Source organism: Rhinoraja longicauda, chromosome 4 (genome assembly GCF_053455715.1).
Source record: "Rhinoraja longicauda isolate Sanriku21f chromosome 4, sRhiLon1.1, whole genome shotgun sequence".
In the NCBI taxonomy this organism is placed as follows: domain Eukaryota; kingdom Metazoa; phylum Chordata; class Chondrichthyes; order Rajiformes; family Arhynchobatidae; genus Rhinoraja; species Rhinoraja longicauda.
In genome coordinates, this window is record NC_135956.1 from 23,113,405 (window position 1) to 23,141,229 (window position 27,825).

Sequence of the window (27,825 nt, forward strand, 5' to 3'; positions counted from 1 at the left end):
TAAAATTCTTAAGGGATTGGGCAGGCTAGATGCAGGAAAAAACTTCCCGATGTTGGGGGAGTCCAGAATCAGGTGTCACAGTTTAAGAATAAGGGGTAGGCCATTTAGGATTGAGATGAGGAAAAACTTTTCCACCCAGAGAGTTGTGAATCTGTGGAATTCTCTGCCACAGAAGGCAATGGCCAATTCACTGGATGTTTTCAAGAGAGAGTTAGATTTAGCTCTTGGGGTTAACAGAATCAAGGTATATGGGGGAAAAAGCAGGAACGGGGTACTGATTTTGTATGATCAGCCATGATCATATTGAATGGCGGTGCTGGCTCAAAGGGCCGACTGGCCTACTCCTGCACCTATTTTCTATGTTAACGCTTATCAGTCTACACATAATCTATTTTGATCCATTCCCTGTTTATCCGTATGCCTATCCAAAAGTTTCTCACATGCCATTATTGTCTTTGCTTCCACTAACACTCTTGGCAGCGCATTCCAGGCACTCTCCGTCCTCTGTGTTTGGAAAATAAATCTTGCCCTGCACATCTCCTTTGTACTTTCCCCCTCTCACCTTAAACCAATGCCCTCTAGTATTTGATATTCCCATTGGAAAAGGATTCTTACTGTCTACCCAATCTATGCCTCTCATAATTTTACATACTTCTATCAGTCTCTCCTTAACCACCAGTATTCCACGTGTTGCCACTTTTAGAGAGTTATGGATTTGAACCCCAAGATCCCTCTGTACATCAATGTTGTTGAAGTCTGAAGAAGGGTCTCGACCCGAAAGGTCACCCATTCCTTCTCTCCCTAGATGCTGCCTGACCCGCTGATTTACTCCAGCATTTTGTGTCTACCTTCGATTTAAACCAGCATCTACAGTTTTTTTCCCTACACAATGCTGTTAAAGGTCTTGCCATTAATTGTATATTTTCCCATACATTCGACCTCTTAAAGTGCAACACCTTGCACTTGCTCAGATTAAACTCCATCTGCCGTTTCTCTGTTCATTTCCATAACTGATCGATATCTCGCTGTATACTTTGACAACTTTCCTCACAGTTCGTCACCCCAGCAATCTTGGTGTCATCTGCAACTTATTCACCAACACATCTATGTTGATGCCTTGAGTCATTTATATATATCTATCACAAACAACAGAGGTCTCAGCACGGATCTCTGCAGAACTCCACTGGTCAGAGACCTCCAGTCTGAATATTGTCCTTCCACCACAACCCTCTGTCTTCTATCAGTATACATACAACCAAGTCACTTAACCTCTTGCATCTTAATCTTCTGGATCAGCCTACCATGGGGGACTTTTATCAAATACTTTACTAAAATCCTCGTAGACAACATCCACTGCTCTAATTTATCACCTTCATCGTCCCCTGAAAAAAAACTTGATTTAATTAGCAAGACACCATCTGCTGGATGCAAAGCCATGCTGAATGTCCCTAATTAACCATTTCTCATCCAAATGGGAGTAAATCCTATCCTGAAAAATTCTCTCCAATAGCTTCCCTACTAATGACTATAATTCACTGTCCTCTCATTCCCTGGATTCTCTCTACTTCCCTTCTTAAACAAAGGGACAAAGTTAGCTACTCTCCAGTTCTACCAGATCTCATATGCGAAGAGAGCTAGAGAAGACACAAAGATCTTCATCAAGGCTCCTGTAATATCCTCTCTTGCCTCTCTCAATATAGATCCCATCAGGGCCTGGGGATTTAACCACCTTGATGCTCTTCAAGAGCCCCAACATATCTTCGTCCTTAATCTCAAATTGCCCTTGCATATTAGTATTCTCCACCTTGATCTCATTGTCCTCCATGTCCTTTTCCTTGGTGAAAACATGCAAAGTACTTGTTTAGAACCTCATCTACATCCGCCTATCTCCCGCTTGCTATTGGCAGGACTATATTGCAATTCCATTAGGGTGCTTGCACCTTTCTTATTTTTATTTCCTCAGTGACTGAATCCTCCAGTAAGTCCTCTCTAAGTGCTGCTGTGACAGTCTTCCTGATTAATAGAGTAATAATAATAATCATAATAATAATACATTACATTTATATAGCGCTTTTCATATACTCAAAGACGCTTTACAAGAATACCTTCACCTCTTCCCTTCTTCATCACGTCTTAAACATTGAAACCCCAGAACTTTGTCAGTCTGTCCCTATCACAACCCAGTTTTTGCAATGACCATCGTAGTCCCAAGCACTGATTCAGGCTCTAAATTCATCTGTTTTCCCCACAATACTCCCTTGCATTGAAGTAAACAAACTTTTGCCTATCAGCTTCATGTTCCTTCACTTCCCTGCCTGTCCTTCCTTTGAGTCGTACTGATCCTAACCTCTACCTTCTCATCAGTCCTTCTAATTTCTGACCCACTATTCTGGTCCCCACCCACCCTGCCACTCTAGATTAAACCCTCGCGAGTAGCAGTAGCAAACCTCCCTGAATAATCATGGGAGCTGAGCCAGATACTCCTTTCCCATCCCTCCATCAGCTGGGAAATCTTGGGCTGAGACCCCCAAACTGCCGGCAGAGCACAAGGAGATCTGTCTGCTGACATTGGCCCACATTAAGTTGGGGGTGGGTCTGCAACATAGGCTGGGCAGCAGCCTTTGGGCTTCGTTGACCCATTAGATGGAGATTGGGAAGGTGATTTACAGTTGGGGAATGACTCTTTATTCTTGATTTTCTTGAAGCCTAAAACAAAACCAATGTACATTTCACACTTCATCAGCCAATTCCAAAAAGGTTGTTGGCTTTGGGCAAATTCCATTCTGAAATCACATCACAAGTCTGTTCACAATTTTTAAAATATCCCTTCAATGTTCCTAAATACAATTTGTTTGTACTTTTTTTTAAAAAACAGAAGAAGAGCTTGCAATTGACTGGGACAGTGTTAGTGATGATGAAGGTATGATTTCTGACCACAAGGAGTGTTCATTGGACATACGATATACTGATTCCGATGCTTCAGTGAGCAGTAAAGCGAGATGCAAAGAAAGTGCAACTCCGCAATCTGAATCCTCAACAGTGAGTTTGATCAATTTGGTTATTTTATTTCATTCTTTAAAGCATTGTAATAATCCCCTTTATTGGCCTAGCATAGAGTCAAGATTATGAATGGAACGCCATATCATAGAAACATAGAAGCAAATAAAAATAGGTGCCGGAGTTGGCCATTCGGCCCTTCAAGCCAGCACCCCCATTTAATATGATCATGGCTGATCATTCAAAATCAGTACCCCGTTCCTGCTTTCTCCCCATATCGCTTGATTCCTTTAGCCCGAAGAGCTAAATCTAACTCTCTCTTGAAAACATCCAGTGAATTGGCTTCCACTGCCTTCTGTGGCAGAGACTTCCACAGATTCACAACTCTCTGGGTGAAAACAAATGTCCTCATCTCTGTCCTGAATGGCCTACCCCTTATTCTTAAACTGTGACCCCTGATTCTGGACTCCCCCAACATCGGGAAGATTTTTCTTGCATTTAGCCTGTCCAATCCTTTAAGAATGTTATATGTTTCTATAAGATACCCTCTCATCCTTCTAAATTCCAGTGAATACAAGCCCAGTCGACCCAGTCTTTCATCATATGTCAGTCCCGCCATCCCGAGAATTAACCTGGTGAACCTATGCTGCACTCCCTCAATAGTAATAATGTCCTTCCTCAAATTAGGAGACCAAAATTGCACACAATACTCCAGGTGCAGTTTCACCAGGGCCCTGTACAACTGCAGTAGGACCTCCTAAACTGAAATCCCTCCTGGCTGAAGAGAAGAAAACTGGGGTCATGGTCTCAAGATAAAGGGTCACTATTCTTGATTGAAATTACTCTTCTTTACTCAGATGATTATGAATTTTTGTAATGATTTATCCCAGAAGATGGTGGATACTAAGTCGGAGAATGTGTAAAACTGTGATAGAAAGAATATTTAATGCAAAAAAAAAATCAGGAGATGGGAATCACGGAATGAAAGTGCAACTGAAGTAGGAGATCAACCATAATCATTTAGTGCAGCAGGCTCAATGGACAGAATAGCTTGGTAATCTTCCATTTCTTATATAATTGGAAAACGGATGCTGAATTGCAGTTTTTAAGTTAGATTTATTAGAGTAATAACTTATTTTACCAGTTAGGTTGGACAGTGTCACTGACAATGCTTTTAGAAATTGTGTAATTTGAGGCAAGAGAAGCAGATTATGATTCTCAATTGTGAAACTAATTGGGATTATATTTTAAAACTGTATGAAATTTTGAATAGGCCTGAAAATGGTGTAATTGTGCAGCATCTTTGCAATCCAGATAAATGCAAGATGTATTGTGCAAAGCTATGCGCAACAACACTTGCAATGTCGTCTTTCCATGACCTTGCAATCAAAAAATATTAAACAATTAGCTACTGACGTTAAGAGAATTGACGCTTAGCATTGGGAGCTGGCGTAAAGAAGAAATTTACTGCTGTATTTGGTTAGGACACCGGTTAATGTCATACATTATCAATTGGCACTCCAAAATATTATTAATATTATTGTAATATAAAAATTGAAATATAATCATTTTAGTATTTGCATTTTATGCGTGACCATGATGGTAGTTTCAAATTCTCTGCAAGCAACTCTTGACGCTGACAAGAGATCAGTAATTTGAGGAACAAGCGAAAAAGATGGATTGTTCTAGTTTTCTATACTTTTATTTTTCATTTAATTTATTATTTTTCCTTTGTTTGGCTTTATGTTGGCTGGATCCTCCAGAATTTAATTGCTATTCGGTATCATGCTCAACATGTTCGGCATGGGCGAGTTGGGCCCATGCCTTTAACAATGATATATATGGATGATAAATGGAAGCAAGCAGTAGAGAAAAATAAAAGAGAAAAATAATAGGGAGGATTCTGTGCGAGAGTGAGGAGAGAGATGTGGGGTTTGTCGAATGGGGTGGTGATATGGTAATATGATGGGTTGGTGCCGGTGCTCTGGAGATTTAGGCTGCCTCAGTTTTATCTTGATATGACATCTACCTTTTCTTCTATTTTAAAGACCCTTAAAGTTGCCTTGTTGCAGACCTACTCATCTCATTTTGATCCAAGAGGTTGTTTTTCACTGCATTTCATTGTGCGCTGTCACACGTGACGATAAAGTATTCCATTGTTTAGGAAAGTGTTACTGGGTGTTATTGGATGTAGAAATCCTTTTAAGATTTTTGTTTTCTTACTAATCCAGTGCCTCTTTGGTAAATTTTGTGTCACCAGTGCTGCTGAAGTTCAGTTATGTTTAAATTTACTTCCCAGATTCTGGCATTGGCAGCCCTTGTTCATGCTTATTATCTTCTTGCAGCTATCTTCGCCTTTACCTTTCTTCCCCATTTGCTCCGCTCCATATGCCTCCTATTTTTCCTTTTTCTCAATTCCTTGCTTCCATTGAACATCCACCCACATCTGCCTTCCAACTCCACTTTCCACTCTTCTACCTGGTTCCATGTAGAATCATACAGCATTGTGAAAAGCACGGGCCCAATTTTCCCATGATGACCATGATACCCCATCTGAACTAGACCCATTTGCCTGCGTTTGGCCCATATTCCTCTATATCTTTGCTATGCATATACTTGTCCAAATATCTTTTAAATGTTGTTATTGTACCAGCCTCAATTACTTCCTCTGGCAACTCATTCTATATCCCCATCACCTTCGGTGTGAAAAAGTTGTCCCTCAAGTTCCTGTTAAATTTTGCCCTTCTCATTTTAACATATGCCCTCTAGTTCTTGACCTTATACCCTGGGAAAAATGCATGTATATCATCGCTTCACTATTTTCCTACCACAGATGTTAGGCTTGCTGTCTATAGTTCCCAGGTTTTTCATTGCAGCCCTTCTTAAGCAGAGGCGCAATATTAACCACCCACCACTCTTCCGACATCCCACCCATGTCTAATGATTCATATATCTCAGCCAGGAGATCTTATGTCCTCTCTCGCCTACCAGTGTTCTTGGACATATCTGATCAGGCCCGGGAGATTTATCCACCTTCATATGAGTTAGATCATTCAGCACTTTCTCGGCTGTAATACAGACGGTCCTCAATGCATCGCCATTAACTTGCCTGATGAAAGCCAAGTCCATATCTTGTGGCTCTATACATAGATGACCACTTTGGTTTCTGAGGGACTCTATGCGACATAGTTACCCTTTCCCTTTAAAATACATACAAAATCTCTCTGAATGCACCTTAATCTGATCTATCAAAAGTATCTCATGCTCCTTTTTTGCCCACCTGATGTCCTTCTTAAGTATGTGTTGGAAAGAACTGCAGATGCTGGTTTAAATCGAAGGTAGACACAAAATGCTGGAGTAATTCAGTGGGTCAAGCAGCATCTCTGGAGAGAAGGAATGGGTGACGTTTTGGGTCGAGACCTTCTTCAGACCTTCTTAAGTATGCTCTGCAATCTTCTTTACTCCTCTAGGCATACACGTGATCCCAGCTACCTGTAACTGACCTCCTTTTCCTGACCAGAGCCTCAATTTCTATCATCATCCTGGGCTCCTTACTCCTACCTGCCATATCCTTCACTCCACAGGAACATGTACACCTTGAAGTCTCACTATCACACTTTTAAAAACATCTATTTTCTGAACATTCCTTTGCCCGCAAACAAACTACTCCAATTAATGTTTGCAAGCTCCTATCTAATACCATCAAAGTTGGTCTTACCCCAATCAAGAACTTAAACTTGTGGACTTGTCCTTATCCATAATTATTTTAAAGCTAATAGAACTCTAGTACTGGTCCTAAAAGGATCACCCTACCGAGAATAGTCAAGCTTTGCCCTCTCTCTCGTAGGGTTCTCTACATATTGCCTAAGAAAACTTTCCTGAACATTAGATAAATTCCACCTCATCTAAGCCCGTTGGCACTTCGGCAGTCTCAATCTATATTGGCAATGTTAAAATCCCCGATAATGACAACTCTATTAGCTGCCTGCAATCTCCCAGTATATGTCCAATTGACTATTTGAAGGTTTATACTACAATCCCGACAAGGTGATCAGTCCTTTTCATTTCTCAGTTCTACCCACAGAGCCTCGCTGGACAATCCTTCAGTAATGTCATTCCGGACGACTGCCGTGATGTTCTTAATCAAAAAAGCCACTTTTCCTCCCTTTTACTTCCACCTCTATGTCACCTGTAGCACCCTTACCATGGAACGTTAAGCTGCCAGTCCTTAAGATTCCAGGAACATTAATATGCCTGTCATTCCTCACCCCACCATGTTTACCAATCACCACATGCTTCCGTCTCACCACACCCCTTCTCTTCTTTATACTGGCTATCTCCCCTCTCCACTGTCCTGTTGCAAGGTTTTTATCTGAAACGTCGACCATTCCTTTTCACCCCCAGATGCAGTCTCATCCGCTGATTTCCTCTTGCAGATTGTTTGTTGGTCAAGATTCCTGCATCTGCGCTTTATTGCACCTCCAAAACAATAATTTACTTGTTCTTTAAGAGCTTAACTATTTGAACTAGTGGAGGCTGTTTTGGTAACAGTTTAAAATGATATTGCTGTCTAAAATATTTAATCAACCAGCGATAGTTTGGAACTAATACAAAGTATCAAAGTTGCTAATGTTGGAAAATTTTCAATTTTAAGTACAATTTTGTGCTCAGTGTTATTGTGTCCACTGGGTGGCTCTGCAAATCAGAAATGCTCTGTATCGACAGGTAAAAGCCAGATGTTGATGCTCCATTTAATTTGTATGGTTATACTGTGGGAAGAATTAGAATTCATGGAACAATATGTGGTTGAAATTTGTACGATTTCCAGTGGCCTATATGATAAAACATTTTTTCCACTCCATGCTTTCCAGAATGATGATCAAGATTTTGAATTGTAATTTTGCTCTGCCCTGGCCACATCACAAGTAGAATGGTCTGCCAAAATAATATGACGATGAGCTAGACTAATATTGTCTGTGGATTAGACCACATTGTCAATTTTCAAAATGATTGAACCACTGATGACTGATTCCTTGTCACCTCTTTGGTTTCGTCCCCTGCGCCCCCAAAACATATTTGTCTGGATTATCCTATAAAATATGTAACAAGGTTTAACAATCCCGTGGTATCCTTAAAAAATATTGGATAATCAATGTTTTGGACTTTGATGGATAATCAATATTTTAAATTTTCAGTTGTGAGTATTACTAAGGTCGGCTCTTTCATCCTCTAAAACCAGACAATTATTGATGAACATTTTAGTGCGACATGCAATAGCGATTTAGATATTAATTGCTGATGTGTCATTTTTGAAATCTGGAAGGCTAGTTATCCTTTCATATCTCACAAGCTTATTTTTTTAAATAGAATTTCCAATAGGGGGCATTATAGCTTCACAAGTCAAAAAACCATTTCCAGGATTTCAGGGAGAAAAACAATGGTTTGTTCTAGAAGCTTTGTAGCATAATTTTATTAATGGATGTACTTCACGGGAGGAGAAAAGTTGAATTTCACTGCAAAAAAAGCCCCACAATTGTCATTGGCCGTTGCAGATGTTTTGTTTTTTAAAACGTTAACGTATGCTTTGATAAATGTTTAACTATGTTTGAGAGAAATGATTGAAGTTGGTAACTTTATTTCTAAGGAAAAATACTTGATGTTTTTCTTGGCCGGAGTGATGTGTACTGGTGTCGAATTTATCCTTTCAAATGTATCAGATTTACTTACTGTTTTTGTTTTTATTGATTTGGATTTTGAAGTATTATTTAATGGAGGAATGGCAATATTGTATGGTTAGATCAGTGTTACAATTTTGTTTATCTTGTATGCAGGATTTAGAGGGGCTGCTGAAAAAATAAACTTTGAAAGAAGGATGTGAAATCAAAACATAAATGCAATAAAGTTCAAGCTAAATAATACGAAATCTGGCTAATTTAGTCCCAGTTTCACAAAATGTTCCACTTGCAAGGTTCCCTCCAAGTTGTATATTATTCTGACTTTGAGTCATAGAGTTAAAACAGACCCTGCAGCCCAACTTGCCCACACCAACCAACATGTCCCACTTACACTAGTCCCACCTGCCTGCATTTGGCCCATATCCCTCTAAACCTATCCTATCCATGTACCTGTCTAAATGTTTCTTAAACATTGCAATAGGACCTAATTCAACTACCTCCACCGGCAGCACGTTCTCACACACCCACACTTTTTTGTGTAAAAAAGTTACCCATCATGTTCCTATTAAACCTTTCCCCCCTCTCTTTAACCCTCAGTCTGGTTCTCTATTTCCCTCCTCTGGCAAGAGACTCTGTGTGTTCACCTGATCTATTCCTCTCACGATTTTCTACACCTTTATAAGATTATTCCTCCTCCACTCGCTCCAAGGAATAGTCCTATCTTGCTCAACCTCCCTACAGCTCTGGTCCTCGAGTCTTGGCAACATCCTTGTAATTCTTCTCTGAACTCTTACCAGTTTGACGACATCTTTCCTATAACATGGTGCCCAAAACTGAACACAGCACTAAACTTGGCCTCACCAATGTCTTGTATCACTGCAACATCCCTCTCAACTTCTATTCTCAATACTTTGACTGATGAAACCAACATGCTGAATGCTTTTTAGACCAACCTATCTACCTGTGACAACACCTTTTGATTAACTATGTACTTGCGCTCCTAGATCCCTTTGCTCTACAACATTCCCCAGAGCCCTACCATTCACTGTGTAGGTCCTGTCCATGTTATACTTCCCAAAATGCAACACCTCACATTTCTCTGTATTAAATTCCATCAAACATTCCTCAGTTCACCTGTCTAACCGATCAGGATCCTGCTGCAATTTTTGACAACCTTATTCACTATCTACAATACACCCACTTTTGTGTCATCTGCAGACATGCTCATCATGCCATGTACGTTCTAATCCAAATCATTAATTAGATTTATGATCTAATGACAAACAGCAATGGGCACAGCTCGAACCCTGAGACACACCATGTCACAGGCCTTCAGTCTGAAAAGCAACCTTCCACCATCACCCTCTGCTTCCTTCCATAAAGCCAATTTTCTATCCATTTAGCTATCTCTCCTTGAATCCCATGAACTATAACCTTCCAGAGCAACCTACTGTGCGGACTTGCGAAAAAATTGCTGATCTTTCACTTGATGAAAATACTGAAACCTATTACTCAGTGGCAATGCACTTTCAATGCACAAGCTGTAATAGTTAAAGATATCTTAGAACTAATTTCTGACCAGCATTTTGTGATGTGCATTAATTGCTGGTCTTACTAGTGATATGTACATCACACAAAAGGAAAATTATGACAAAATATTTTTATACTATCTAATCTAAAATCTTAAAATACTTGAAACAGTAACAGTTAAGTCTGAATGAAAAAGGCGATAAATTTGAAGAATAAATGTGTAATGCTAGGAATATTCAACACAGCGACTAATAGCGATGAATGTTTTGGGTAATGCCCCACCCCCCCTCCCAATCTGTGTTAACGAGATCCTAATATATTTATTTAGATTTGATATCTTGTGCAAGGGTAAGTGGTGATTTTCAGAAACTGCAAGGGAAAATTGTATGAGAAACTCAACATGTGTTGGTGAAGTAATTTTTTTTTCTGCTGATTTGGACAAGAATAAGGGAAGGGTTACAGAACAATGAATGGTAACTTTAATGTGCATCTGATCTCTGCTATACCGAGCGATGACATTGCATGCTCAGAGTGCAAGGAACACCAATCATGAAAATACCCTTTCTTGACGATCACAAATAAATTGTTCAAAATACTGAAGCAAAGCCAGGATTTTTTTCTGAAAATGTGTGATTTGTCAAATGTGGTTCAAAACATTTGGTCAATGGAATAATATTGAAGATCTCATATTGTGCTGAAGAAATAATTTCACTGGCATTCTGGGCAGAATACTGTGAATGAAATACTAATGAATAATATTGATTGAGAACTAAACTTTATATCATGCTGCTTTGTGTAGATGTTATGTATTCAAACGTATTTGTATAAGCATCATATTTGCTTCTGTACTTTGGTAAAATAATCGCTGGTTATTTTTAAGGTTGGGTGTTTCTTTGTGCAAGAGGGATGGTAGTCAGCAAACTGATATGGAGAGGCAATGCTCTTTGACAGTTCTAAAATGATTCAGTGGTACAGAGTTCAGTACCTTTTTGATGAAATTCACTTTATTTCAATGAAGGTTGGATAATATTTGCAAAGTTCATAAAGAAAATGTATCTGCAAAAAAAGAAACAACATCACCAACAACACCAATTTAGACACAAAAAGCTGGAGTACCTCAACGGGTAACTCAGCAGTCATTTCAGCTTTCCAACTTCCAGCTATCTTTGGTTTAAACCAGCATTTGCAGTTCCTTTCTACACACATCACTAATTTGTTTTATGTAGCACCTTTAAAAGAGCAAATGATTGCAATTTTCACCGCATTACCAAATAAAGCTTGACACCCAAATGAAAACAGAAAACAATGAAATCATTCAGCAGGTCAAGCAACATCTGTGGAAAGGGAAACAGTTAATGTTGCAGGTCCAGGACTCTTCAACTGATGTAGGATCTTGGACCTGTAACATTATTTGTTTCTCTTTCCACAGATGCTGCCGGACTTGCTGAGTTTACCAAGGTTTACTATTTTTATTTTAGATTTCCAACAGCAGTTTGTTATTGATTTTCTAAAATTGGCACAGCTGCATAAGGCAGTATTTGGGCATGTGATCAAAAATTCAGGCAAAATGATGGATTTTAAGAAATGCCTTGAGGGAGAAAGCAGGATGCCAGGTTTTGGGATGGAAATTCCAGGTTAAGGAGCTGAAGAGACGATTACAGTGAAAGAGCAATTTCAATTTGGGGATAATCGAATAACTGGAATTAGAAAGCATATATCTGTTGCGTAAACAAGGGACTACAGATTATGGAGTCTGGAGCAAAAAACAAACTGCTGGTGGAACTCAGCGGGTCAGGCAGCATGTGTGGATGAAAATTAACAGTTGACGTTTCGGGTGAAGGCCACTCATCTAGACTGGGGACTCATACAAAGAAAATGATACCAAGTCTGTTAAAGGATTTAAAAATAAATATGTCTGTTTTAATAACTAGTTAACGCAGGTTAACATTTAGAGAGATGATGGTGTAAATTAGAATAGATTTCCACGACTATGACTAAATTGAACGTAGGTTGAGGGACACTAACTGGAAATGCATTGGAATAATTCAGAGTCAATAATAGCATTTCTCACAGCAAATGAGTGCCATCAAGAACCGAGTTGGATTATTTTAATTTACAGGAAAACAGGCAGTTTTATTGATAATATGGCTAACGATGTGGAAAGTCATGTTGGAGTCCATTATGACATGAAGGCTACATATCGTTGAATCCAGTTTTTAGATTGTTGCTATGTTGAGTCAATGGTTAGGAATTAATTCATGGCTAGTTTTGATGAGGATGTGTTTAATATTTCCAATATTTTGTTGGAGAAATATTCTCATCAATTTCTAGATCCTGGCAAATAATTTGACATTAAGACTAGGGCATCAGAGTGGTGGCTGCAAGATGGCGCAGTGGTAGAGCTGCTGCCTTACAGCACCAGAGACCCGGGTTTGATCCTGAATATGGGAACCTGTCTGTATGGAATTTGCACGTTCTTCATGTGACCACATGCATTTTCTCCGGGTGCTCCAGTTTACTCCCACATTCCAAAGACACGCAGGTTTGTGGGCTAATTGTCTTGTGTAAATTGTCCCTCATGTGTAGAATGCGAAACTGGGATAACATGGAACTATTGAATAGGTGTTCGTTGGTCGGTGCAAACTCGGTGGGATGAAGGGCCTGTTTCCATGCTACATCTCTAAAACTAAAACTAAAAGATGGATGACATTACCAAAAATGAGGAAACCGATTATATTGCCAAAAAGCAAGATGTGATGAGAAATGGATGGAGGCCAAGTATAGAACTTTGAGGAGCTGGAAGGTGTTGGACTGCAAAGAGAAACTCGTGGAAGTGATGTTCAATGCTTATGGCTAGCAAGAGGACAATTTTGTCCCCGGACGTCTATGCCGGCTCAAAGAGCAATCTCATTGCCCCATCAATTTTTCTTTAACATATTCTCCATCAACTCTCCCAGTCTCTGCCACTCATCCAACCACTAGGAACCAATTATCATATGAACAAGCCAATTAACCGACAAACCTGTGCGTCTTTGGAGTGTGGGGGGAAACCAAAGAAATCAGGTGGGAGTGTGGGAAGAAATCGGAGAAAACCCACGCAGGTCACGGGGAGAACATACAAACGTACAAACAAGCACCCAAAGTCAGGATCAAACCCGGCTCTCAGGCGCTGTAAGGCAGTAAATCTACCACTGCACCACCGTGCCACCCTTGTCCCGAGTGTGTTAGGGTAGTGTTAATGTGCGGGGATCGCTGATCGGTAGGCCGAAGGGCCTGTTTCCACGCTGTATCTCTAAACTAAAGTAATATGTCTGCCACAAAAATGTTAATGTCAATACTTTGCATTACACACTTTTGATTTTTTTTGTAAACAATTTTTTGAAAAAAACCCTCTCAAAAGTCTACTTCTCATCAATGTAACTACCAAGCCCTTCCTTTTAGTCGCATAAAGAGTTAAGCTCCTCAGCTAATCTGCCGATATGCATTGTAGGAGAATGAACTTCATTCTCCTTTGGCTCCAGACCAGTAACAGACGTCACCAAATGACACCCTGGAACACTATGTTCTTGGCAAACAAACAAAAATGTGTTTAAACATACCACTGAGTAAAAGAGTCAAAGCAAGAAAGCATTTGTAAAATTAAGATAATAAGAATACAATTGCAGACTTCAAAATATGAGCATTATGTGGTGAAAGAAATCCTTAAAAAATTTCCTCCATTACTACAGCAATCAGATTGTTTAACTACTTAATTACTCCACTCTTTACTAGTATGTCATGTGACTATACCTGGAAATTCCAGCGCGCTGCAAAAGTTATGTAGGACAGGGAGCGATTAACCACAAGCCCAGAGTCATTTCCTGTCAACTTTTAAAAGGCAGTGCAGGTCACCTTTAAATGCACTTTAAAGTCAAAGCACAAATCGAACAAACAAAATTAACAATATCTGCAGTTATACAAATCCTTTGTACACATCCTACTAAAAATCAGTCAGTAAAGCCACTTGAACAGAAAATGCAACAGACATGTAATTAACACTTGAAAGATTGTTAACCTTGACTGTTATTTCATGATTCATAAGTCTTTACTTAAAGATATGAAGTGAATACAATGCTAAAAATACTTAAATTAGTTATCTCTATCCAAAGTAGCTGTGACAAAGGAAATCCATCTCTCCCCTTTCCTTTCAAGCAGTTGGCAGCCTTTAACATGATTACGTACAATACCTTTAAATGTTATTCAGCTCAATAGGATCCCATGCTTCTGGCTCCATTTATCAAATCCGTCAAAGCTTGGGGTGCAGTTGGTAGAGCTGCTACCTCAGCTTCAGCAATCCAAATTCAATCCTAATTTCCAGTTATATCTGTGTGGAGTTTGCTTGTTCTCCCTTTGACTGAGTAAATTTACCACCAGGTGCTGCTAACCCTTTCTTTGATAAGGCAGCATGTTTCATGCATACCATAGGGCATCTTTCACTGTATTGATGGTTTCTCAGCAGCCGTTGATATTTGTCTGTGTATGTGCTTGCGTGTTTCCAGGCCATCTCTGGAAGAGTGCGATAAAGCACAGCTCTGTAATGCTGCTGTTTGGGCTGAATCTTGACGAAAGCCCCTGCATCACAAACAGAACCCTTTTGGCTATGACCATCCATAGAGTTTAAGAGAGTCATACAGTATGGAAACAGACCCTTTGGCCCAACTTGCCTATGCCAGCCAACATGCCCCATCTACTCCGGCCACCTGCCTGCAGTTACCCCATCTATACATTAAAACTCTCCTTGTTTGTTTGCTTGTTCGCGAAGTACAGCCAAAATGGTACACGATAGTGCAACAAATTTAGGGCCTCCTTACTCGCCATCGTCCCGTGGTCCAATGGAAGAAGTTTAATTGAAATTGGTGTTATATATTTAAAGTTATTTACATTTTAAAGTTTAAAAAAACGCGCATGCGGCTCAGCAACAGTGGCAGAGCCGCCGCCGTCTACCACTGAACATCCCCGTACCGGGACGGGACAGGACTCTTTCCCCCCCCCCACACGCCCACGCTCCACCAATGCAGGAGTGGTTTGGGCCCAACGGGTCCACTTTGTCCAGTATTCCTTTAAACATATCCTGTCTAAATTTTTCTTAAATATTGTGATAGTGCCTACATCAGCTACTTTCCCCGGCATATCGTTTCGTATTCCTACCACCCTTTGTGTAAAAAGAATGTTGCCCCTTGGGTTCCTATTAAAATCTTCCCCCCCTCATCTTGTACCTATGTCCTCTGGTTCTCAATTCCCCTACTCTAGGTAAAACGCTCTGTGCATTTACCCTATCTATTCCTCTCATGATCTTATACACCTTGATAAGATCACCCCTCACCTTCCTGCACTCCAAAGAATAAAGACCAAGCCTGCACAAACTCTCTCCATAGCTCAGGCTCTCGAGTCCTTGCAACATCTTCATGTATCTTTTCTGCACCCTTTCCATCTTAATACCATCTTTCCTATAACAGGGCACAAAACTGAACACAATACTCTAGGTCTCGCCAATACCTTGCACAACTGTAACTATAGTCCTCCAAACTTCGATACTCAATATTCTGACTGATGAAGGCCAATGAAAACCTTGACCACCCTGTCTACTTGTAACGCAACTTTCAAGGAACCATGTTCCTGCACTCCCAGATCCCTTTGTTTAGTTTAGTTTTGAGATACAGCGCAGAAACAGGCCCTTTGCCACCGAGTCAGAAACCGACCAGCAATCCCCACACATTAATACTATCTGACACACACTAGGGACAATTTACATTTACATCAAGCCAATTAACCTACAAACTGATACGTCTTTGGCGTGTGGGAGAAAACCGAAGATCTCGGAGAAAACCCATGGAAAGAAGGCACAAACTCCCTTTGATCTATAACACTTCCCAGAGACCTGTAATTCACTGTGTAGGTCCTGCCCTGGTTTGACTTCCCAAAATGCAACACCTCACACTTCTTAAACTCCATTAACCATTCCTCAGGCCACCTGCTCAACCGATTTTTGTCAACTTTTGACAACTAACTTTGCTGCATATACTACCCACTTTAGTGACATCTGCAAAATTACCAATCATACCTAGTATGTGCTCATCCAAATCATTGATATAGATAACAAATACCATTTGGCCTAGCACCGAACTCTGAGGCGCGCCACCAGTCACAGGCCTCCAGTCCAAAACAACAACCTTCTACTATCACCCCATGCGTTTCATGAAGCCAATGTTCTATCCATTCACCCATTTCTCCTTGGATCCCATGCGATCTAACCTTCCAGAGCAGCCTACCATGCCGAACCTTATCAAATGTCTTGCTGAAATCCATATATATAACGTCTACAGCTCTGCCCTCATCAACCTTTTTAGTCATATGTACAACCATGCTGACCATACCTAATCAGCTCCTATCCATATTTAAATACATGTGTATCTTATCTCTCAGAACACTCAAGTAACATTCCAACCACAGATGTTAGACTTCTAAAGATGCTAGAATTCCTAGGCTTTTCCTTGCAGCCCTTCTTAAATAGAGGCACAACATTTGCACCCTCCAGTCTTCCGGTACCTCGCCCGTACTTGATGACTCATAAATCTCAGCCAGGGCACTTGCAATTTCCTCTCTAACTTCCCACAGTGTCCTTGGATATATCAGGCATGAGAGATTTGTCTACCTTCATATGCATTAGGACTTTCAGCACCTCTTCGATCATAATATCGACTGCCCTTAAGACACTTCCATTGGCTGCCCCAAGTTCCTCGGTCCTCATGTCCATGGTAAAAACAGAGAAGAAAAACTCATTCAGGACCTTGGCCATCTCCTGTGGTACACACAGAGTTGACCGCTTTGATTCGTTGGGGGCCTCATTCTCTCTGTGGTTACCCTTTTTCCCTTAAAGTACATAAAATCTCTTGATATTATCCTTAATTTTATCAGAGCTATCTGCTGACCCCTTTTTGTCCACCTGATTTTTTTTTTTGGTGCTCAGATCATGAATCTCCTCCAGGGATGCACTTGATCCCAGCTGCCCATACCTGCCCCATGATCCATTTTCCAGTACAGACATTGTAAGGGCAGCCTGCCAGTGGCTTGTCCGCTGATGATACATGAAAGATCTGAAGGAGATGTCCATTCTTATAACTAACCAATTCAGTTGTTTTAAGTTTGTAGGTTGCTTAAAACTTTTTGTAAAGGTGTGCTGTATTACCCTGAGAGATTTTTCTTCATTCCTTTATTTCCCCATTCCTCATAATTTAGTAATACCAATCATTTTTAGAATGTGTGGAGACTGATTTCACATCTGTCCATTTATCTTACTTTTTGAAAGAGTTCATTAAGGCTGAATATATTTTCTGTACATTAGTTACCTGTAGAATTTTGTAACCCATAATAAATTGTCAGTGATTTATTCAGATTTGTATAAAATTCTCTCCTTCCAACTTGATTGTTCTTATTATTATAAAAATCTAAAAGAGATGGGGGGGGGGGGGGCGGCACAAAGTCTGGCAAGTGATTGGTGGTCTGAAGAAGGGTCTTGCCTGAAATATCACCCATTCCTTCTCTTCAGAGATGCTGCCTGTTCAGCTGAGTTACTCCAGCATTTTGTGTCTATCTTAAGTCATAAATGGATACAGGTGGAGAGTGGTATTTGATTGGCAAAAATTTGGACAAAGGCTAGAGATGAAAAGACAAAAAGTGTGAGATAAGGAGTTAAGGGTGGAAGAGACACTGCAATGCCAGAAGATGTGGGGAGACCTGATAAAATGATATAAAATTATGAGGATAGACATTCAGAATCTTTTTCCCAGAATGGAAAAATATACAGTGCCCTCCATAATGTTCGGAACAAAGACCCATCATTTATTTATTTGCCTCTGTACTCCACAATTTGAGATTTGTAATAGAAAGTGGTTAAAGTGCACATTGTCAGATTTTAATAAAGGCCATTTTTATATATTTTGGTTTCACCATGTAGAAATTACAGCTGTGTCTACATGTAGTCCCCCCGTTTCAGGGCACCATAATATTTACAATGTCATGTAAATGAAAGTAGTCATGTTTAGTATTTTGTTGCATATCATTTGCATGCAATGACTGCTTGAAGTCTGCGATTCATGGACATCACCAGTTGCTGGCTGTCTTCTCGATGCTCTACCAGGCCTGTATTGCAGCCATCTTTAGATTATACTTATTTTGGGGGCTAGTCCACTTCAGTTTTCTCTTCAGCATACAAAAGGCATGCTCAATTTGGTTCAGATCGGGTGATTGACTTGGCCACTCAAGAATTGACCATTTTTTAGCTTTGAAAAACTCTTGTTTCTTGAGCAGTATATTTGGGATCATTGTCTTGCTGTAGAATGAACTGCTGGCCAATGAATTTTGAGGCATTTGTTTGAACTGGAGCAGATAGGATGTGCCTATACACTTCAGAATTCATTATGCTACTACCATCAGCAGTTGTATCATCAATGAAGATAAGTGAGCCAGTACCTTCAGCAGTCATACATGCCCAGGCCATAACACCCCCACCAATGTGTTTCATAGATGAGGTGGTATGCTTTGGATCTTGGGCAGTTCCATCTCTCCTCCATACTTTGCTCTTGCCATCACTCTGATATAAGTTAATGTTCGTCTCATCTGTCCACAAATCCTTTTTCCAGAACTGTGGTTGCTCTTTTAAGTACTTCTTGGCAAACTGTAACCCCTCCATCCTATTTTTGCGGCTAACCAGTGGTTTGCATCTTGCAGTGTAGCCTCTGTATTTCTGTTCATGAAATCTTCTGCGGACAGTGGTCATTGACAAATCCACACCTGACTCCTGAAGAGTACTTCTGATCTGAGAGCTGAGAGCTCTCTTATACCTGCATTATGGAGGCATTAAACACACCTGAGCAATTGCAGACGCCTGTGAAGCCTTGTGTCCCAAACATTATGGTGCCCTGAAATGGGGAGACTATGTATAAGCACTGCTGTAATTTCTACATGGTGAAACCAAAATTTATAAAAATGGCCTTTATTAAGATCTGACAATGTGCACTTTAACCACATGTGATTTTTATTTCTATTACAAATCACAAATTGTGGAGTACAGAGGCAAATAAATAAATGATAGGTCTTTGTCCCAAACAATATGGAGGACACTGTACTAGAGGGCAGAGCTTTAAGGTGAGAGGGGCAAATTTGAAAGGAGATGTGCAGGACAGGTTTTTAGCGTAGAGGGTGGTTAATGCCTGGAACGCACTGTCGGGGTTGGTGCTTGAGGCGCATACAATAGTGGTATTTAGGAGACTTTTGGTTAGGCATATGGATGCACAGAGAATGGATGGATATGGACTATGTGCAGGCAGATCCTTTGCGTTGAATTTGCCAGAACTTTTACGAGGATTTTGCTGGGACTTGAGGGCTTGAGCAAAAGGGAGAGATTAAGCAGGCTAAGACTTTATTCCTTGGAGCACAGGAGGATGAAGGGTGATCTTATAGAGGTGTATAAGACCATGAGGGGAATAGGGTAGATGCACAGTCTTTTACCCAGAGTAGGGGGAATCAAGACCCAGAGGACCTAGGTTTAAGGTGAGAGGGGTTAATATATAATAGGAACCTGAGAGGCAACTTTTTCACACAGAAATTTGTGGGTTCAACAAGTTTCCAGAGGAGGTAGTTGAGGCAGGCATTATAATAACTTTTGGAAAGGTACATGGATAGGATAAGTTAAGGAATAAGGACCAATCATGGGGAGGTGGGACTGATATAGATGGGACTTCTCAGTTGGCCTGAGCAAGTTAGGCTATGGGCCTCTTTCCATGCAGTATGACTCTATGACGTAATACTCAGTTGGCATTGTGTTTGGGCATTAGACGTTGTGGGCCCACGGGTCTGTTCTTGTGCTGTACTGTTCTATGTTGTATGAAATGTGCTTGGTCCGCCAAGGCCTGCAGGATCTCTCGTTTGCTAACCATTATAATTCTCCTTCACACTCCCATAATGTTATTTCTGACCTGGCCTTCCTCTATTGCCAGATTGAAGCCGCATGCAAACTGGAGGAATAGCACCTCATATTCTACTTGCATAACTTATAACCTAGTGGTATGAACATTAAATTCTCCAATTTTAGCTAACGAACCTTCTGAAACTTCCCCCAATTTCCCCTCCCCTTTTTCCCCCCTCTCTTACTTGTGCCCCACCTGGATGTGCACCCATTTCTTCCTTTCCACTTCCCCACGTCCTTTTCCATCTATATTCATTCCTTTGTCTTCTCATTCCTTCCTCTCGCATCATCTATCCTTATCTCACACTTTTCGTCTTATCGTCTCTGTTCTTTGTCCAACCAATCGTCCAATCAAGTCTTCCTCTTGCCTGTGTCCACCTATCACTTGCCAAACTTTGTCCACCTTTCTTCCACCTTTCTCCTCCCTCTACCTCAAATCAACAAGGGTCCTGACCTGACCTATCCATGTTCTCCAGACATGCTGCGTGGCTGACTGAGTCCAGAGATGCTGCTTGGCCCACTGAATCACTCCAACACCGTGAATTTTTTTGGAAACTGATATCTGCAGTTCCTTCTATCTACACTTCTTTACTTAAGCTGGTTCAGATCTGCAAAGTCAAACCTTATGAGCGAGAATGTCCCATACTTGATTGAGTCACTATGTTTTGACAGGAAATTGGGAAATCCAATCCAATGGCAGAATATACTGACAAATCCATTTGCTGAAATCTATAACACCATTTCTATGTTTGAACATGAACCTGCTGATGTTCCAAACTTGCCTGAATTTACCAAGTTAATGCTAGTGTTTCACCACAGAACTGGATAGCATGGTGGTGCAGCAGTAGAGTATGGAGAGGCTAGGGATGCGGTCTATATGGAGTTTGTATGTTTTCCCTGTGATATACGTGTGTTTTCTCCGGGTGCTTCGGTTTCCTCCCACGCTCCAAAGACGTACAGGTTTGTAGGCTAATTTGCTTGGCAAAATTGTGAATTGTCCCTAGTGTGTTGGATAGTGTTTGTGTGCGGGGATTGCTGGTCGACGGGACTCTCGGTAGGCCAAAAGGCCTTTTTGCGCACTGCATCTCTAAACTAAACTAAACGAACTAAACGAAACTACTGGCATCTTCTGGCATTATTAGGGCCATATGTTTTGTATTGCAGTTGTCAAATTTTCATTAATTTGATAAGAGTAACAACACAAATTTGGAAGGCTACAAGGACATTCAAGAATAGAGGGAAAGAAGAACTAGAAAACAGAACTAATTGAACAGATGTAAATTTTTGGGAAAGTGCTGGAATCCATTATTAATGAAGTAAACGGGCAGAAGAAATTATTTTATTTTGGAAATTAAAGAAATGGTTGAAATATTAAACTTGTTTTGTAATTGTTTTCAAAGAAGAATAAATGAATCTGACAGAAAGTTTGAGTCCAATTGGAAGGAGTCAGACAAGTTCAGGGAAAAGTGAAAACAAATTTGGAAAGTTAGGGTGTGTTTATGAAAGGAGGGAAAAAAGAAGTAGAACTAAGATCATAGAATGGTAGAGTGTGGAAACAGGCCCTTCAACCCAACTTGCCCACACCAGCCAACATGTCCCAGCTACACTAGTCCCATCTGCTAGCATTTGGTCCATATCCCTCCAAACCCATCCTATCCATGTACCTGTCTAACTGCTTCTTAAATGCTGGGTTAGTCCTTGCCTCTTCTGGCAGCTTGTTCCATACATCCACCACCCTTTGTGTGAAAGGGTTACCCCTCAGATTCCTATTAAATCTTTTTCCCACCTTAAACCTATGTCCTCTGGTGCTCTATTCACCTACTCTGGGCAAGAGACTCGGTGCATCTATCTGATCAATTCCTCTTATGATCTTGTACACCTCTACAAGATCACCCCTCATCCTCTTGCGCTCCAAAGAATAGAGTCCCAGTCTACTCAACCTCTGCCTATAGCTCAGACCCTCTAGTCCTGGCAACATCCACGTGAATCTTCTCTGTACCCTTTCCAAATTGACAACATCTTTCCTATACTGTGCCCAGAACTGAACATAATACTCTAAATGTGGCCTCGCCAATGTCTTATACAACTGCAACAAGACCTCCCAACCTCTATACTCAATACTCTGGCTGATGAAGTCCAATGTGCCAAACATCTTTTTGACCACCCGATCTACCTGCGACTCCACCTTCAGGGAGCTGTGCATCCGCACTCCTAGATCCTTCTGCTCTACAACACTACCCAGAGCCCTACCATTCACTGTGTCGGTCCTGCCCATGTTAGTCTTCCCAAAATGCAACACCTCACATTTTTCTGCATTAAATTCCATCAACCATTCCACAGCCCAATTGATTGAGATCCTGCTGCAATTTTTCACAACCATCTTCACTATCTGCAAAACCACCCACCTTTGTATCATCTGCAAACTTGCTAATCTTGCCGTGTATGTTCTCATCCAAATCATTGAGATAGATGACAAACAATAACAGGCCCAACACTGAAACCTTAAGCACAACACTAGTCACAGGCCTCCAGTCTGAGAAGCAACCTTCCACCATCACCCACTGTTTCCTTCCATGAAGCCAATTTACTATCCATTCAGCTATCTCTCCTTGGAACCCATGCAATCTAACCTTCCAGAGCAGCCTAACATGAGGAACCTTGTTGAATGCTTTACTGCAGCCTATGGATGGATGCAGCCTATCATTGATTGTAGGGAAAATGCTGGATTTCATTGTGAAGGAAATCGAAACAGGGGGCTTATTGGCCTTTCAGATAAAAGAAATAGAACAGAGCTAAAAATGCTCAGCAGGTCAGATACCGTTAGTGGAGAGCTTTTCATGTTAATGATCATATACTAAGAACTAAGAAAAAATATTCCAATTTGCTTCAAACTTGTTTTAAGTTACAGATAAGGAAAAGAGATTGAAAAGAAGGGAATGCCAGTGATAAGGTGGGGCACAAGAAAGAGTGAATGTCTTGTGATGTTGATGCAAGCAGAGAGTGGGTGGCAAAGGAGTGTTAATTTCAGTAAATCTGATGTGAAGATGTAATAGCTGAATGAAAACAAAAAAATAAGGCAGAAACTAAGGTACAAAATAATGCGGACGATGGAAGGATGAAACATAAACAAAGCTGGAAATCGGGTCAAGCAGCATCTGCAGTGAGAAAAACATCGTTTCAGGTTGCTGACTTCAGGTAGAGATTTTAAAAGATTTTAAGTTTCAGAGGAAGAGTGAAATGTGGAGAGAACAAAACAAAATGCCTTTGTTAGAGGGAAGGCTTAATTCTACCTTCAGTTTCCACAAACACCACAAATGTACTACAAGGATGATACAGGTACACCCCAGTTTTTCCAGCTTCTGATGGTTCGGCACCTCTTTTAATCCGGTAAAATTACGAGAACGCGCTTGAAATTCCCACGTCGGCCAGACTAGTTCACACGGCGGCCACAGGTGGCATTGCTTTTGGTGCACTCTAACTGGACATATGCCTCAATCCAGAAAGAGTCAATTGTTTACATCTGCCGTTGTTGATGGTGATCCCTTTGAGTCATAGTCATAGAGTGATACAGTGTGGAAACAGGCCCTTCGACCCAACTTGCCCACACTGGCCAACAAGTCCCAGCTACACTAGTCCCACCTGCCCGTGTTTGGTCCATATCCCTCCTAACCTGTCCTGTCCATGTACCTGTCTAACTGTTTCTCAAATGCTGGGATAGTCCCTGCCTCAACTACCTCCTCTGTCAGCTTGTTCCATACATCCACCACCCTTTGTGTGAAAAAGTTACCCCTCAGATTCCTATTAAATCTTTTCCCCTTCAACTTAAACCTATGTCCTCTGGTCCTCAATTCACCTACTCTGGGCAGGAGACTGTATTTCATGTACATTTCATCAATTATTTAATTCACATTTAATTTACATTTAATATTTGCTTTATTTAAGATTCTAGCAGTCCATGGTGCTTTAGAGATGCAGAGGGGTATAATTAGTGGGTCAGAGGTGTATTGTTAAATTATCATTATGTGACCTCTGTTAGTCCAGCAAAACAAATAATCCAGTAAGGCTCTGAAACCAAGGGTGCCGGAAAATCGGTGGTGTATCTGTATTTGTATGTGGTATTAGACTTAAAGGAACTGGAAATAGAAAAAAATGCACATGCCCAAAATTTGATGTAAAAACAAAGTGTTGGAAAAACACAGCAAATCAGGTAGTATTACTGATAACGGATTTGATTAGGGAACTCAAGGTAAAAGAACCACTAGAGGTAGCAACCACAACATGATAAGATTTCACTTGCAATTTGAGAGGGAGAAGATGAAATCGGATCTGTCAGTATTACAGCTGAACAAAGGGGTCTACAGAGGAATGAGGGAGGAGCTGGCCAAAGTTGACTGGAAAGGGACCCTAGGAGGAATGATGATGGAACAGCAATGGCAGGAATTTCTGGGAATAATTCGGAGAATGCAGGATCTTTTCATTCCAAAGAGGAAGAAAGATTCTAGGGGGCGAATGAGGTGACCGTGGCTGGGAAGGGAAGTCAAGGACAGTCGAAACTAAAAGAGAAGGCATATAACATTGCAAAGATTAGTGGGAAGCCAGAGGATTGGGAAGTTGTTAAAGAACAACAGAAGGTAACTAAAAAGGCAATAAGGGGAAAAAAGATGAAATACGAAGGTAAGTTAGCCAATAATATAAATAAGGATAGCAAGAGTAAGAAAGAAGCAAGTGTAGACATTGGACCGTTGGAGAATGTTGGAGAATGATGCAGGAGAAGTGATACTGGGGAATAAAGAAATGGCAGAGGAATTGATTAACTTTTTTTGCATCAGTTTTCACAGTGGAGGACACCAGCAACGTGCCTGAAATTCATGTGAGTCAGGGGGTGGAAGTTAGTGGAGTGGCTATTACTAAGAAGAAGGTGCTTGGGAAGTTGAAAGGGCTGAAGGTGGATGTCACCTGGACCGGATGGACTGCACCCTAAGGTTCTAAAAGAGGTGGCTTTGGAGATTGTGGAGGCATTAATTATGATATTTCAGGAATCACTCGAGTCAGGAGTGGTTCCAAACAATTGGAAAATTGGCAATATTACCCCATGGTACATGAAGGGAGCAAAGCAGAATCGTGGAAACTATAGGCCGATTTGGCTGACTTCAGTGGTTGGTAAGATTTTAGAGTCCATTAAAGGATGAGGTTACGAAGTACTTAGATGTTCATAATAAAATAGGCCAAAGTCAGCATGGTTTTGTGAAAGGGAGATCTTGCCTGACGAATCTGCTGGAATTCTTTGAAGAAGTAAATAGCAGGATAGACAAAGGAGAGTCAGTTGATGTTATTTACCTAGATTTTCAGAAAGTATAATTTGAAAAGGCGCCACATGTGAGGATGCTAAGGAAGATGAGAGCCCATGGTATCAAAAGGCAGATACTAGCATGGATAGCAGGTTGGCTGGATGGCAGAAGGCAAAGAGTGGCAAGGGGCATTTTCTGGTTAGCTGCCAGTGACTAGCAGAGTTCTAAAGGGTTTGGGGGGGTGGGGTGTGGTGGTGCTGGGGCCACTACTCTTCACGTTGTATATTAATGATTTGGGTGAGGGGATTGAAGGCATTGTGGCCAAGTTTGCAGATGATACGAAAATAGGTGGAGGGGCAGGTAGTGTAGAGAAAGCAGAGACTCTGCAGAAGGACTTGAACAGGTTGGGAGAGTGGGAAGAGAAGTGGCAGATGGAATATATTGTAGCAAAGTGTGGAGTCATGCATTTTGGTAGTAGGAATAAAGGCGGAGACTATTTTGTTAATGGGGAAAGAATCCAGAAATCGGTGGTGCAAAGGGACTTGGGAGTGCAGGTGCAGGATACCCAAAATGTTAATTTGCCAGTCGAATCGGTAGTGAGGAAGGCAAACGAGGGCTAGAATATAAAAAAACAGGGATGTAATGCTGAGGCTCTATAAAGTGCTGGTCAGGCCGCATTTGGAGTATTGTGAGCAAATTTGGTCACCATATCTGAGGAAAGATATACTGGCTCTGGAGAGGGTCCAGAGGAAGTTTACAAGAATGATCCCAAGAATGAGTGGGTTAACATATGGTGAGAGTTTGTTGGCACTGGGCCTATACTCGCTGGAGTTTAGAAGGATGAGGGGGGACCTCATTGAAACTTACCGAAGTGAAAGGCTTGGATAGAGTAGATGTAGAGAGGACATTTCCACTAGTGGGAGAGTCTCGGACTAGAGCTCATAGTCTCGGAATTAAAAGACGTTCCTTTAAGAAGGAGATGAGATTAATGTTATTAATGTTATTTTGCAGTTGGTTTCTTATTCGGTGACTAGCCAGCCCACGAGAAACATGGTGGTCACAGATGTTCTGGGTTCCATTCAGCTGATGGAAAAGTACAACTTTAAAAAACCCATGGCTCTTAAAGTTATTAATTATCTGAAAATTTTGATTCTAAAAGCACACAATGGGAACTTTCTTGTGCCGTAGATTATTCTGTGACCTTACTTTAGTCTTTAAATAGTGTTAAGTATGCTGAAAGAGATTTGGAGATCCTGTTACAAGAAAATAAACTGAACATTTTCTTCTTTCTGACACGAAACAAAAGTCAAAATAACTTTTCGTTGTTGCTGATCTGGCACCTCAAGTTTCTAATTGCAAAGTTGCTTGTCACAAGGCACACAGTCTGACTTAGTGAAAAGCACCTCATTCAGTGTAATAAGTACTGAGAGCTTTTTGGTATTGTAGACTATTTGTGGCTAGCTGACCCTCCTGCATTTTTAACCAATAAAAACAGGATGCTAACGCAGGATAACCAGTCATAGTCATATAGCATAGAAATAGGCCCTTTGGCCCATGCCGTCCATGATGCTCCATCTACGCTAGTCCTACCAGCCCACATTTGGGCCATATCCCTCTATCCATGTACCTGTCCAAGTGTCTTAAATGTTGTTATAGTGCCTGCCCCAACTACCTCCACTGGCAGCACATTCCATATATCCACTACCCTCTGTGAGAAAAAGTTGCCCTTCAGGTTCAAGTTCTTGCAACATCCGAATCTTCTCTGCACTCTTTCCAGCTTAACAGCATCCTTCCTATAACAGGGTAACCAAAACTGAACACTTTTACTTTCATGGAACTATGTACCTGGACCACTAGATCTTTCTGCTCTACAGCACTACCCAGGGCCCTGCCATTCTCTGTGAAGGTCCTGCCTTGGTTTGGCTCCCCAAAATGCAACTCTTCACATTTATCTGTATTGAATTCCGTTAACCACTTCTCATCCCACTTGCCCAGCTGATCAAGATCCTGCAGTAATTTTTGATAACCATCTCCACTCTGATACCACCCACTTTACTGTCATCTGCAAACTTACTAATCATGCTTGTTCATTCTCATCCAAATCATTGATATATACCACAAATAGCAATGGCGTGCAGCGTAGGTTTACTAGGTTAATTCCCGGAATGGCGGGACTATCATATGTTGAAAGACTGGAGCGACTAGGCTTGTATACACTGGAATTTAGATGGATGAGAGGAGATCTTATCGAAATGTATAAGATTATTAAGGGGTTGGACACGTTAGAGGCAAGAAACATGTTCCCAATGTTGGGGGAGTCCAGAACAAGGGG

General features: G+C 40.9%; 1 protein-coding gene across 5 annotated transcripts in view; it reads left to right on the plus strand.

Annotated features, from left to right (window-relative positions):
- Window positions 1–27,825, plus strand: part of spidr (scaffold protein involved in DNA repair) — a 187,286-nt gene that overhangs the window by 9,970 nt on the left and 149,491 nt on the right. For all 5 annotated transcript variants that reach the window (XM_078397363.1, XM_078397365.1, XM_078397364.1 and 2 more), the window contains exon 5: window positions 2,876–3,039. In XM_078397363.1, coding sequence (XP_078253489.1) covers window positions 2,876–3,039 — 164 coding nt within the window. The remainder of the gene's footprint in view (window positions 1–2,875; window positions 3,040–27,825) is intronic.